We start from the raw sequence: 12619 nt of genomic DNA, 5'->3' as shown, positions 1-12619 counted from the left end.
GCTTGCATTGAATGCACAGAAACCTGGTATATAATTAACTAGCATACCTATTGTGTAAGTACAGTAGCATTTAATTTTAAGAGTGATTCATGGCTTTTATGGATCCTCTTGAGGCGGCTGATCAGCACTTGTGGCACTTGCATTAAAATGCAGGTAACAAAGTGGGCGGAGAGACTTATCGCTACCCCAAAATTAACACCAGGTAAAAAAAGAGTACTGGTGTCCAGATGCTGCAATTCCTACCCCCACATTCTCCACTGCAACTATCAAAGTTGCAATCTAATATGTTGGTAGTGTTACAATTAAAAGAAATTAAAGGAATGGTTCGCTTAAAAGTTTTATTTCAAAAATAGATAGGCAATATTAAAAAAAATATACTCGCACTTTTCTTTTTTTAAATTCCTATGTAAAATTTTTACCTATTCAAGCTCAAAATTTGCAAAAGCAAGCACAAGGGCGCATCCATTTTGTGAAATGGATGCCCGCCTGTGCTGGCTTTTGCTTTTGCGGCAGTTATTTCACAAAATGGATGCGCCCATGTGCTTGCTTTTGCAAATTTTGAGCTTGAATAGCTCAAAATTTTACATAGGAATTTTTTTTAAAAAGTTTGAGTATTTTTTTTTAATATTGCCTATCTATTTTTGAAATAAACATTTTAGGCGAACCATTCCTTTAATAACAGTGTGAACTGTTGTGACTTAATGTGGCCAGCAGGGGGCCTAGACTTTAAAATTGGCCTGGTTGGCAGAGCTAACACAAAATCGAAGAAAAAGATTTTTGATTGTACAGAGAGGGTCAACCTGTGTCCATGTTAAGGTTTGGAAGGCCTTATGTCATTGCTGGAGGGATTAGACTGCCCGACTTCAGCGGTTCTACAGCCAGCATTGGTCAAATAGGAGAGACTGAACTGAGTAGTGGGTAAATGCACTCGTTAGGACCACTAGTTCTCCTCGACTACCTCAGTCTTTCAGGCTTTAAGTACCTATTGCTTATGTATTCACTGTAATCGACCCCTTACTTTATATCTACTACAATGAATTTCTTAAGTACAGTAAATATACATTAAATTTACATATTGTTTGACGATGACTTGAAATTCAAATACAGGTGATGCAGTCATGGGGAGAGAACAGATGTGCAGTCCCTAGCCACAACATTAGAAAGAGCGTTTACATCTGGGAAAAATGCAGGCCTTGAATGCACCATGAAATACTTGTGCAGCAAAAAGGCATAAATGATGGTATGATGGTGAAATACTTACTCTATCAGTTGAGTAGCATTTGGTGAGGAGGATCAAACCCGCATCTCTGGGTGTTCCCAGGGGAGGGTTACAGCCTCTGGCCCGCCAACACTCCAGTAATTATGTGCACCTGCATGCTTATATGCCTGAACCGGCCTTGTCTTAAGGCGGCCTTTAACCCCACCTGCAAATGCTAACAGGCCTTCAGAGCTCTTAGTGAGGCCTTTGGGTTCCCTGATATATGGGTTGCCCTGCCTTTCATTGCAAAGGCAGACAGCACAGCTTGGAAGAAGGGATATCCGAGCAGTGGCTACCTGCACATTTAGGCAAGGTTCTAGGGTGGGCTATTAAATACAGTCCTCATTTGCTAGAGAGGTCTGTGGGAACAGGTTTGCATGTGTATTCAGACTCCCAGGCAACACAGTGTGGAGGTGGGGAGATATTCACTTCCTCAAAACAAGCATCCAGTGAACGAGCATTGGTTGACTCTCTGGCGCCCTTCAACAGAAGCGTGGCCACAAGCCGCTCTTCTTCCCATGTTCCAGAGCCCCCATCAAATATGCAATCAAGAGTTTAGTAGGTTCCAGCCAGCCATTTCCCCTCAACTACCGATGCCCTGCCTTACTCAGCAGCTTAGCTTTCAAGTGGCTTATGCACATATATTCGCTGGAATGGAGCTGTTACGTCATGTCCTGTCAGATGCCTGAAGCACTGCACTAGACTCATTACTGTCTTTAAATGCCTATATTTTCTGTCCATCGGCCAAACCCACTTTTAGGGAGAGAGTTTGTATACCCGGGAAAGTTGCAAGAGTTGTGTGCACAAAAAATAAGTCTCTTCTTTTGGTCTGAAAAACATTTAGAATACAGCATATTCTTTCGTAAAAAGGCTGAACTATAAATGTATATACGAATAATGTAAAAAGTAGAGCATCAGTGATGTGACTTGAACCCAGAACCCTTGGCTGCTTGTTTGCCCGGGATAGTGCAGAAACATATACACCATCAATGTTCTGGCTCCCTTGCACGCCAGGGCGCTCATGTGCCAGAAGAAAATGATATGTTTAAAGTATGTGCATGCGCTTCGATCGGTGCTGAATGATAAGGACATACGTAGGCACAAGATGGTATACAATGTCTCACACAGCTGTGTCCACCATGTATCAGGGATATTTTGGAGCAGAATAGTGGCAATATGTGTTGTTAAAATGTCAGTTCCATTGGATAAACAAGTGTAACACATTGCTTTCAAGTACTGTACCCCATATTCAATGACCAATCACCATATTATTCAGTGCTGTCACTGCCACAGCTCAGCAGCACAGGGAAACCCCTTGGGGTTGCACCAGTAGGTCAAGCAGAAATGTTCCAGCCAATCACAAGGCACAAAAGTAGGTCATAATGTGTCTTTGAACACATTAAGTGAAGTGCCAAGAGGTTATGAATGAATGTCACCACAAAACCTTTTAAGAGAACACATTTCGTGGGACTGGGATCTGCCTGGGGATGTCTTTGTGTTACTTTCTATATAAAGGGCTGAGGAGGCCCGAGAGGCATTCAGGTCGCCTGCCAAGTGAAAAGTAACCACAACCCTCTCCTGATAATACACAGACCAAACGGCCTCCCCTCAGCACTATCATGAGGGAATTCTAAGAAAAATAAACCCTTTTGCAGATGCTGTGTCTTGCATTTTCAATGAAATCATTCCATGTTGAGGACACCAAGCAACATATGACAATAACAGCCCATGGGCAAGACCACTGTGTTTTAGATTCCGTCGCGCTGTCCTCACATTGATACACTGGGGCGGCAGGGAGCAGGAGGGGTATCTCTGAGGTGGACCACTTCCTTTTATTTTGTTTCTTTTATTCTATGCTACCGAAGTGTTGGCTACACCTCCGTTTAAGGCCTTCGGCAAGCAGTTCTTCCAGAGGATACTCAAGATAGTACAGCTGTTTACACAGTGGCGCAGTACCTACCTAGAGCTACTTCTTGAGGATACTCAAGATAGTACAGCTGTTTACACAGTGGCGCAGTACCTACCTAGAGCATGGAACGGGAAAACACCATTACTGTTCAGAAAAAACATGCCTAAATAGCTGTTTACACAGAGGCGCAGTACCTACTGAGAGCATGGAACAGGAAAAAGCCATTACTGTTGCTAAGAGACATGTCTAAACAGCTGTTTACACAGTGGTGCAGTACCTACCTAGAGCATGGAACAGGAAAAAGTCATTACGGTTGATAAGAGACACGAATAAACAGCTGTATACACGGCGTTGCAGTACCTACCTAGAGCATGGAATAGGAAAGAGCCAATACTGTTCATAAGAGACATGTCTAAACAGCTGTTTACACAGTGGCGCAGTACCTACCTAGAGCATGGAACAAGAAAAAGCCATTAATGTTGATAAGAGACATGTCTAAACATTTGGGGATGTGACTTTTTTCAGATTTGTGTATTCATTTGGTACAAATCTTGTATATACTGGTTATTGCTGTTTGTGTTTTATGCAAATTGATCTTTGATGTGCGGCATTGCATTGTGTTGTTTATGAGAGCTCAAATGCATCATAAGCAATTAATTGATGATAACTAAGGCTCTTTGGATTGAAAAAGGTAAAATATGTAAATTTACAAGAGTCAAAGAGACAACCTGCTTCTGACCACTAACATACCTGTAAACTGTTTAAGATTAGGATCTCCTAGACATCCAGCCACAGGACGAGCACCCTCTATTTGCCCCTCTTACCTTTCTGGATCATCCAGCTGCAGTTCTACATCTTCTTGACTCAGAAAGTCCCCTCTGGTGTCGCCCCAGACTGCTTTGCTAAACGTATACAAGTGAAACTCTTCTTCAGTTGAATTTAGTCTCTCAGAGACGTCCAAAGGATAACATTGGGTCCATTTCATTCCTATAGGGCATAACTTTGCTACCCAGGTTATGGGGGTTACAGTGGCTCGCAGATACACTGGTTGCATCTTCTTAATGTAAACATTGGCACTGAATTTGCACCTGGTTTTTGATCATACATTTAACACCCCAGAACCATTTTCTATTTCCACAGCCAACTATTCTTCACTAGAGTATTGCACAGTCATAACCTTTGATCATAGGTCCTAGAGAATTGGGGATTTGACCATTGTTCTTGCTATTAATTGTATTGGCATTGTGTATACACCTACACCATTACTAGTGTCCTGACTGTCCACTGTTGCCACTTTTATATTTGTTCTTTCTGAGTTTTGTGTATGGTGCTCCATTGTCCATCCGTGGTTCAGACTTGGATGTCTCAATGTGGTTTACCCAGAAAATCTACTGAAGCTTTGAGCCATTTACTCACATAATAAAGTTTTAAATGATCAGCATTCTGCACGTTCTTCAGAAGACTTGCACCATGCCATGCCATTTAGCTCAGTTGCATGGTATGCAAATGATTAATCAGGGATTCTTCACACTGGGTGGGTAGCTAGAGCCCTTTTCATAACTGAGGCCAGAATTCCACTGCATGTTTCATTCGACTGTCCACTGAAGTCCAGGAAGGAAAGGCCATCCCATTCAGGGGGAGAGGCTGAACTAGATGCCCACGACTGTTATCATTCAAAATGTTGAGGCCAATGGTGGGGTAACAAGACGCCCTGCCCTCCCTCTGGCTAGATGAGGTTTGTAATTGTGATTGTTTATTTGTACAGCGCTTATACACAAGTGAAGTGCTTCAAAGCACTTCAAGGTGCTTCAAGGTGGGAAGGGAGCAAGGGAATACAGTAGTTATTCTTAGGCCTTGAGGTTTCTGAATGATTCTGACCAATGCTCCTTGGGCCATTATGAGGCCTCTTATCAGATCAGTGAGCCTGTCCTTTCATTGTCTAGTTGTGCGAGGAGGTCTCTGCAGAAGGTCATTTGCTGGACATTGGGGGCATACATCGAGCGCAGTGTGATTTCTTTCGATCTAATGGTTCCATGTATGATGAGGAATCTCCTGCCTGGATCTCTGTGAGTAATGCATGGCTCAAGGGAGCTGCGGTACATGATGCCAACTCCCCCTTTTTTTCGGGTCCCGAGGCCCATAACACCCCCCAACCCCCTCCCACGTAGTGGGAATTCCTCTTTGTTTTTGAATTTGGTTTCTTGAATGAACAGCAATCTATTTTAGATTGTTTGAATAGCCATACCAGCATGGACCTTTTCTGCGGTGAGTTGAGACCATTAACGTTCAGGGATCCCACGCGTATGGTGTCAGCTAGCATCGGAGTGTTGTGATGGGTGCGTTACGTGTACTGTGCGTAGTTGGATGCGTGGACCCATGACTTTGATTTGTGCATTCCCATTCTTTTGATGTGCCCCCATTACTGAGCAGCATGTGCTTGGGCACGAAAAGTCAGAATCCAAGGATCGCTTGCACGCAGATCTCCGCCAGAGTGCTACTTCTTCTAACGTCCTTACAACATAGGGCCACACAACGGGTGTATCCTTGTCATCGCAACTTTATAACTTTTGAACTGATAAAAGGTTGGTATGCACATTAACCCCACTGGTTGCTGTCCAGCCCGGCAGTTACGCATGCGGGAGCCCAGAGAGGAGTGTCACTGAGTTGATGTAGCTCTCAGTCCCCTTTCCGTGCACAGTGTTCAACTCGGTCTAATCTCTTCCTCGATAATAGCAGTGTTTGGGCCTCATTAGGACCCTGGCGGAGAGGGTATTACGCCAGCGTAGTGCATGGTGTACCTCTCCGCCATACTACGAGTTCCCGTAGCGCCATGGAGGTTTTCTCCGCCTGGTTTTACCAGCCGGAGAAAACCATGGCGCTACGGGACCTCGTTGTTAATTACGCCACCGTATTTTACGGTGGCGTAATTAACTCCTTCCCCACTCCCATTATACCCTATGGGGCAAAAATGGGAATGGGGAAGGGCAGAATGGGGATTGGGGATTTACCGCTCCGCCGAGGTCGGAATGGGGCGGTAAATCCGCCAACCCCCATGGCGCTATCGGCGGCTTTCCGCCATGCTTCGCGGTGCATTTAGCACCGCGAAATCCGCCTGGGTCGTAATGAGGCCCTTTGTCTCTCTGGGGCTCTGACTTTTCGTAATGTCACTAAGACGATTGTCCTATTTTAGGAGGGATCTAGTCTTTTGAATTTCCTCATGCCCATCGATTGCCCTCTCCTGGGGTAAGGCCCTCGTGGTCTCCGTGTTGGCTCTGATGAAGATGGCATTTCCTCTCCCTCCTCAGCTGTGCCTTCTCTTTCTCTTAGTCCCCTCAGGAACTGCGCTGCTTCCTCTCCTGAGACCACTCTATATTCTTCATCTGCATAGTCGAATGTGAGAGCAAAGGGATAGCCCCATCTGTACCATGTGTTGTGTTCGCGCAGCCATGCTTTCAGGGGACGACAGGCCCATATCTGGGCTAGAGTGGCGGCAGAGTTCTCAAACTCTATAACATCTCGCTCCCTCGCCAGTCTCACAATTTCTGCTTTCTGCCTATGATAGTGGCATTTTGCTAGTATCAATCGTGGGCCCCGTGGTGGGCCTTCTGCCCGGTGAACCATGTCAAATTCGAGCGCAGGGTTTGGGGGTGTTAAGAAGAGGGAATTCACCAATGCTTTAACTCTCCTTTCTAGACCTGCTGGAGTCTCATTTGGGGCCTCACTTAAGCTTTGAATGCGGTTGTTCGTCCTCTGTTCCCTATTATCCTGGTCGTCGACCTTCGCTGCTAGGTCGAAGTTACTTTGCTCTAGATCTTGCAGTCAGCCTTCCATTTTCATTTCCATGATGTCTATGGACTGCTGGTTGTTCTCTAGCGCTTCTACTTTGTCCTCTATTTTATGGACTCTTTCCTGGAGGGCGTTGACTGTGGTCATCATATTGTTGCTGAGGGAGCAGAGTTCGTCCAGCAGGAGGCGTACGTCCGCCTTCGTGGAGGCTTTGTGGTCTCCAGCTGGGATGGGTGAGGCTTCTTGGCATTGGGAGGCTGCCATGGTGCTGCTCCCCCTATGGTACTTTTGTAGCTTCAAGGCTATAGCAGGGTCCAGCTCTCTTTGCATGTGCGCCTGGCTGCGCGTTTGTGCCTATTTGTTGGGCCGAGTTGTCTCTTCCTCGATAATAGCAGTGTTTGTCTCTCTGGGGCTCTGACTTTTCGTAATGTCACTAAGGCGATTGTCCTATTTTAGGAGGGATCTAGTCTTTTGAATTTCCTCATGCCCATCGATCGCCCTCTCCTTCGGTAAGGCCCTCGTGGTCTCCGTGTTGGCTCTGATGAAGATGGCATTTCCTCTCCCTCCTCAGCTGTGCCTTCTCTTTCTCTTAGTCCCCTCAGGAACTGCGCTGCTTCCTCTCCTGAGACCACTCTATATTCTTCATCTGCATAGTCGAATGTGAGAGCAAAGGGATAGCCCCATCTGTACCATGTGTTGTGCTCGCGCAGCCATGCGTTCAGGGGACGACAGGCCCATATCTGGGCTACAGTGGCGGCGGAGTTCTCAAACTCTATAACATCTCGCTTCCTCGCCAGTCTCACAATTTCTGCTTTCTGCCTATGATAGTGGCATTTTGCTAGTATCAATCGTGGGCCCCGTGGTGGGCCTTCTGCCCGGTGAACCATGTCAAATTCGAGCGCAGGGTTTGGGGGTGTTAAGAAGAGGGAATTCACCAATACTTTAACTCTCCTTTCTAGACCTGCTGGAGTCTCATTTGGGGCCTCACTTAAGCTTTGAATGCGGATGTTCGTCCTCTGTTCCCTATTATCCTGGTCGTCGACCTTCGCTGCTAGATCGAAGTTATTTTGCTCTAGATCTTGCAGTCAGCCTTCCATTTTAATTTCCATGATGTCTATGGACTGCTGGTTGTTCTCTAGCGCTTCTACTTTGTCCTCTATTTTATGGACTCTTTCCTGGAGGGCGTTGACTGTGGTCATCATATTGTTGCTGAGGCAGCGGAGTTCGTCCAGCAGGAGGCGTACGTCCGCCTTCGTGGAGGCTTTGTGGTCTCCAGCTGGGATGGGTGAGGCTTCTTGGCGTTGGGAGGCTGCCATGGTGCTGCTCCCCCTATGGTAGTTTTGTAGCTTCAAGGCTATAGCAGGGTCCAGCTCTCTTTGCATGTGCGCCTGGCTGCGCGTTTGTGCCTATTTGGTGGGCCGAGTTGTGTGTGTTGTGTTTGCTTATCCTTCTTTCAGTACTCCTAGCCTCCACTTTCCTTCTTTTCCGGTCCCATCCAAGAGCAGTTGTATGTGGGGTGGTGCAGGCTGAGATGACGCAGAAGAGGATGACAGGGTACCCTGACTGCCAACTCCCTGGCTGCTTATAGGTGGGTACTGGCGTTACTTTGGTTCAGGACCTATGGGCAGCTGGCTTGGCGCTCCTCGTACCTCTTGTGGTGGGGGGGCAGCGCCGGCGCCCATTAAGTTTAGGTGGAGGTTCTTGCTTTGATGGGGGGAGTTCAAGGCTTCCTGTGATGGGATTGCTTATGGGGTATTTCGGGGTAGGGCTTGGGCCCTACCACAGGGGACCGAGGCAACAGTTCCTCCCTTTCAGACACAGCCCTCTCCCCGGTGTGACTGCATTGTGCTGTTTTCTCCTGTGGTCCTTTTTGGGTCAGGCCCCCTTGCGGAGTCTGCTCTGTGGATGGAAGGAATGGAGGGACCCCCTCACATTAAGCTTGTTTAGCCTGCCGGACACTGTGGTCCCGTCTGATTCCTATGGCTATGTCCGCCTGTTGAACCCCTCGCTCTCTTAGGTGGGCACTGTATCTCTGCTGCTTGTGTTCTCAAGCGGTTATCCTGCCTCGATCGCTGCAGCTACTTTGTGACTATAGATGCCATGTGTGGGGCCTTGCAGTTTATTCTTTCATAACTTGTCACCGGCTCCAGATGTGTGGAGGAGTCTGTGCGGGCGGGATAGAAGGAACGGGTGCTTAGGCTTTCAAGCGTAGTATGCGCAGCCCTGAATGCCTTGCTGATTATACCTTCTCAGGGTTTTGTGTGAGGCTGGTGCCTCTTGGGCGGCTACAGGCAAAGATTGGGCAGGTGCATGCAGAGGGGAGGAAGTGCTCACCTCCTATGTTTCTGTGTGCCCTTCTGGGCGTTGCCTGGGCTGCTTCTCACTATGGCGGCCTGTACCCCGGTGTAAGGAGGGGTGGGGGGTCAGGGGGTGACGAGTATCACGGAAACTTTTGGGCGATGTCCACTTCAGCCCCCCCTCTTATTCCACTCCTTACTGGTGTGTTCCACGAAGAAGAACAATGAATCGCTGCTGCTGCTGCGACACACGCAGATACTGGAGCCGCACTGCTGGGTTCTGCTGTGCTGCTTCTCTACCGCCCTGGCAGGCGCTGGGGGGGTTTCATTTAGTTGGTGCAGGGCTGCGCCATTGTCGGCGGCCTCTCTTCATTTTACCGGGGAGTATGGATCTTTGTTCACAGCCTGGCCTACGGGTGTCGCTGGGTGCCGGTGAGCGATGAGGTCCCGCTCTCTCCCGTCTTCTGTGTCGGCGCGCAACCACGTGTTTCGTGGAGCAGCCGCGCGGCCTCACAACACAGTCTCGTCCGGGCCTTAGAAGCGTGACGGCCTGTGCCTAGATCTCTGAGAGTTCAGCTCCGATTTTGTCTGGCGTTGGGTTGGGTGATAGCTGGCCTCTTCCTGCTACAAGCCGGCGTGTCGAGTTTGCTTGCGGGCTGGGCAAAGCAATGGTAGACCGCTGTTACTTACAGGTTCTGCCGGAGGCGAGCGTTCAGGCTTCCATTTTGCCTGCGGCCCCTGGTGGTCTCCCCTAAATTTAAAAATGGAGGCACAACACAGTGAAATGAAGGAAGCAGTGCAGTGAAAGTAGATACCACGGCTAACAAATAATTTTGAATGCGGCACTCAGAATGCAATGAGTATGTTGAATGGTCAAAGGAGAAAGGCAAGAGAATGCAACAGTTAGAGGACATGTGAAGGGGAGGTGTGGACAATGGAAGTCCAGCCACCACTCACGTGATGGATAAATGGAGTGCGATGAGTAGTAGATTGTGTTCATGCCGGCCAGCAGGTTAGCTTGTTGAGGGGCAGGGCCCCTCCAGAGCACTACCATGCAGGGAGAGGCTCAGGCAGGGCCTTTGAAGTGGGCCTTCGGAGGAAAGGACGGCTTCCACCTCCCGGTGGCTATGATTTGCTCATAAGCAAAGAGGCAGCCAATGATAAGGGGGCCAGGATAACAGGACAAGGAGGGCTTGTGCGTGTTGGGCGATGCTGCCATCTTTGAAGGTGCACTCCTTTATTGAACTGTCACTGATAAAAAAAAGCTATTTTAGGTAAATAGCCCAAAAATGCAGCTCATACACTGCGTGGATGCTTCAGAGAGGAGCGCTTGGTTGCACAAAATATTTGCAAGTGAAGTGGGCCCCTGTAAATGTGCCTCCTGAAACTAGCTCAGTCACCAAGATAGATCAGCTGTGCCGATGATCTATCTTCGCAGCACTTTGGATTAATGGCAGTAGTGGGAAGAGGGCAGATTCAGAACCTAGAACAGCCCTGTGCTCTGGCTTGAAAGGGAACAGCACACCTATTGAACACATGTTGGGACGTCTGTTAGCAGCAGCAACCTGGTATTCCATATTTCCACCAGAGTGGATTCCAGAGAGAAGGACCTTTACAGCTTGAGCTAGTTAAGTGGAATCCAACTCAAAAAGACCAGACATTGTCTAATTGAGGGAAAGTGTGCCCACGGTTTTACTGCAACTGATACCATTAATATATTCCATAAAGTGATCATTTTATAGTTAATTGGATTTGATTTATCCATTATACAAACACATCTTATGCCTATGTACCATACAACCGTTTGTAGTCCCGTTACCATTCTGTTAGGTATTGATATAAGTACACATCTGTCTGAAAGCTATGCACCTTGCCGCTTCTCCCCCTTAATTAATCAACCTAGGCAAGCACAAGCCTTTGTGACGTTGGCGCCCAACCAGCTGAAAGGATAGGGGGCTGCCCGGTACCATAATCCTTCTGAAACCTGCTACTTTATCTATATGTATAATTAAGCGGGACGGAAGTGGCAAGGGTTTACTAGTTTGAGTGGTACTTACTCTGTCAGTATACCATCGGCAGTGTCTCGACCTTCTGGCGTTTCCCAGTTCACACGCACCGTCAGCTTGTTAGGTTCAGCTAACTTCTCCTTGATGCTCGGACACTGGATTCTGGGAGGTTCCACATCTATAACATAACCAAACAACATATTCACTTGGACCCTTCCTGCACAAATCATTATTATGGCTCCAAAATCTGAGGTTTTTCTCTGAAAAATCTCAATAATTAAAAATGAGAAAATGTCCAAAATTGCTAAATCACAGAACTTTTATGAAATGCCTACATTTGTAAATATTTGAGTTTGTACACAGCTGTTGAGCAGGAAGACTCGCTGCTCAGAACATTTCACAGCCTCACATGTTCTCCTTTCACAGGAGGAAAATATTCTAATAGAACACTAAAACAAACAAATTAGGTTTAGTATTGTCTGAACCAATATTATATTTTAAGCTACGTTTTCAATATGGATGGCTAAAATACAAATCTAGAAAAAGTACGAAAATTACAAAATGGACATGTGGACACTTTTGCTACAGGGAAGCAAGCAAATGAATAAGCAAGAAAAACTTTTTTGAAAATACAGGTGGCTTTCAAAACAACATCATAGTTAACTTGAAGAATTTAACACTGTTTGGTTTGTTACACTATGCTCCTCTACTTGTTGGCAGCTTTAGAATCTGTGAACCTCAAAGTGCCCCTAATTGTCTCAAGCCCTTCCTCGCCAATTGCAGCCGAGAGGCAAATCTGAATGCTTTTATGCCCTCCTCTAGGACACTAGACTGCGGACTACTAGATTCCCCTCTATATTTCAACAGTCAATTGAAGCCACTGGGTGTGGTAATCCATTTCCAATTGTACACCAACGTCAGCTTGTGACATGATCTAAATGCCCGAGATCAGAGGTGCGGAGAAGAGCCCAGACACCTCAAGATGCTCTCCAGCCCCAAAACAAATCAGAAAATACAAGAACCACAGCAGAGCAACCCACAGTAGAGATACAACCTAGTGTCTCCTTCTTCACACTCTTCACCCACCAATTCTACCTTCTTGAGGCTGACGCCCTGGGATCTTCCATCGTGCCCAATCAAAGTCATTAAGCAATTGAGAGAGAGTGCAATTCTATGATAAGCTGTCTTGAAATACTCTGATTTAACAGCGTATCAAAGCTTATAATTAACATTGTTCTTCATTGTTGCTTATTTAAAACACGAATCGCGAGATCCTGATATACAAGTTTCCTTAAAGGTCTACTCTTAGAGGGGGAATCTGCTGCCTTATTCAGATGTATGCTGCCAGTACACTTGGGTGACA

The 12619-nt window shown here is 46.8% G+C and overlaps 1 protein-coding gene across 2 annotated transcripts in view; it reads right to left on the bottom strand.

Moving 5' to 3' along the window:
• Positions 1-12619, bottom strand: part of SRPX (sushi repeat containing protein X-linked) — a 482285-nt gene that overhangs the window by 99534 nt on the left and 370132 nt on the right. For both annotated transcript variants that reach the window (XM_069636552.1, XM_069636553.1), the window contains one exon: positions 11308-11434. In XM_069636552.1, coding sequence (XP_069492653.1) covers positions 11308-11434 — 127 coding nt within the window. The remainder of the gene's footprint in view (positions 1-11307; positions 11435-12619) is intronic.

This window comes from Ambystoma mexicanum, chromosome 7p (genome assembly GCF_040938575.1).
Source record: "Ambystoma mexicanum isolate Mex_15411 chromosome 7p, UKY_AmexF1_1, whole genome shotgun sequence".
NCBI classification, from domain to species: Eukaryota; Metazoa; Chordata; class Amphibia; order Caudata; family Ambystomatidae; genus Ambystoma; species Ambystoma mexicanum.
Note: the sequence above shows the minus strand (reverse complement) of the source record. Positions and strands in the feature narration are given on the sequence as shown.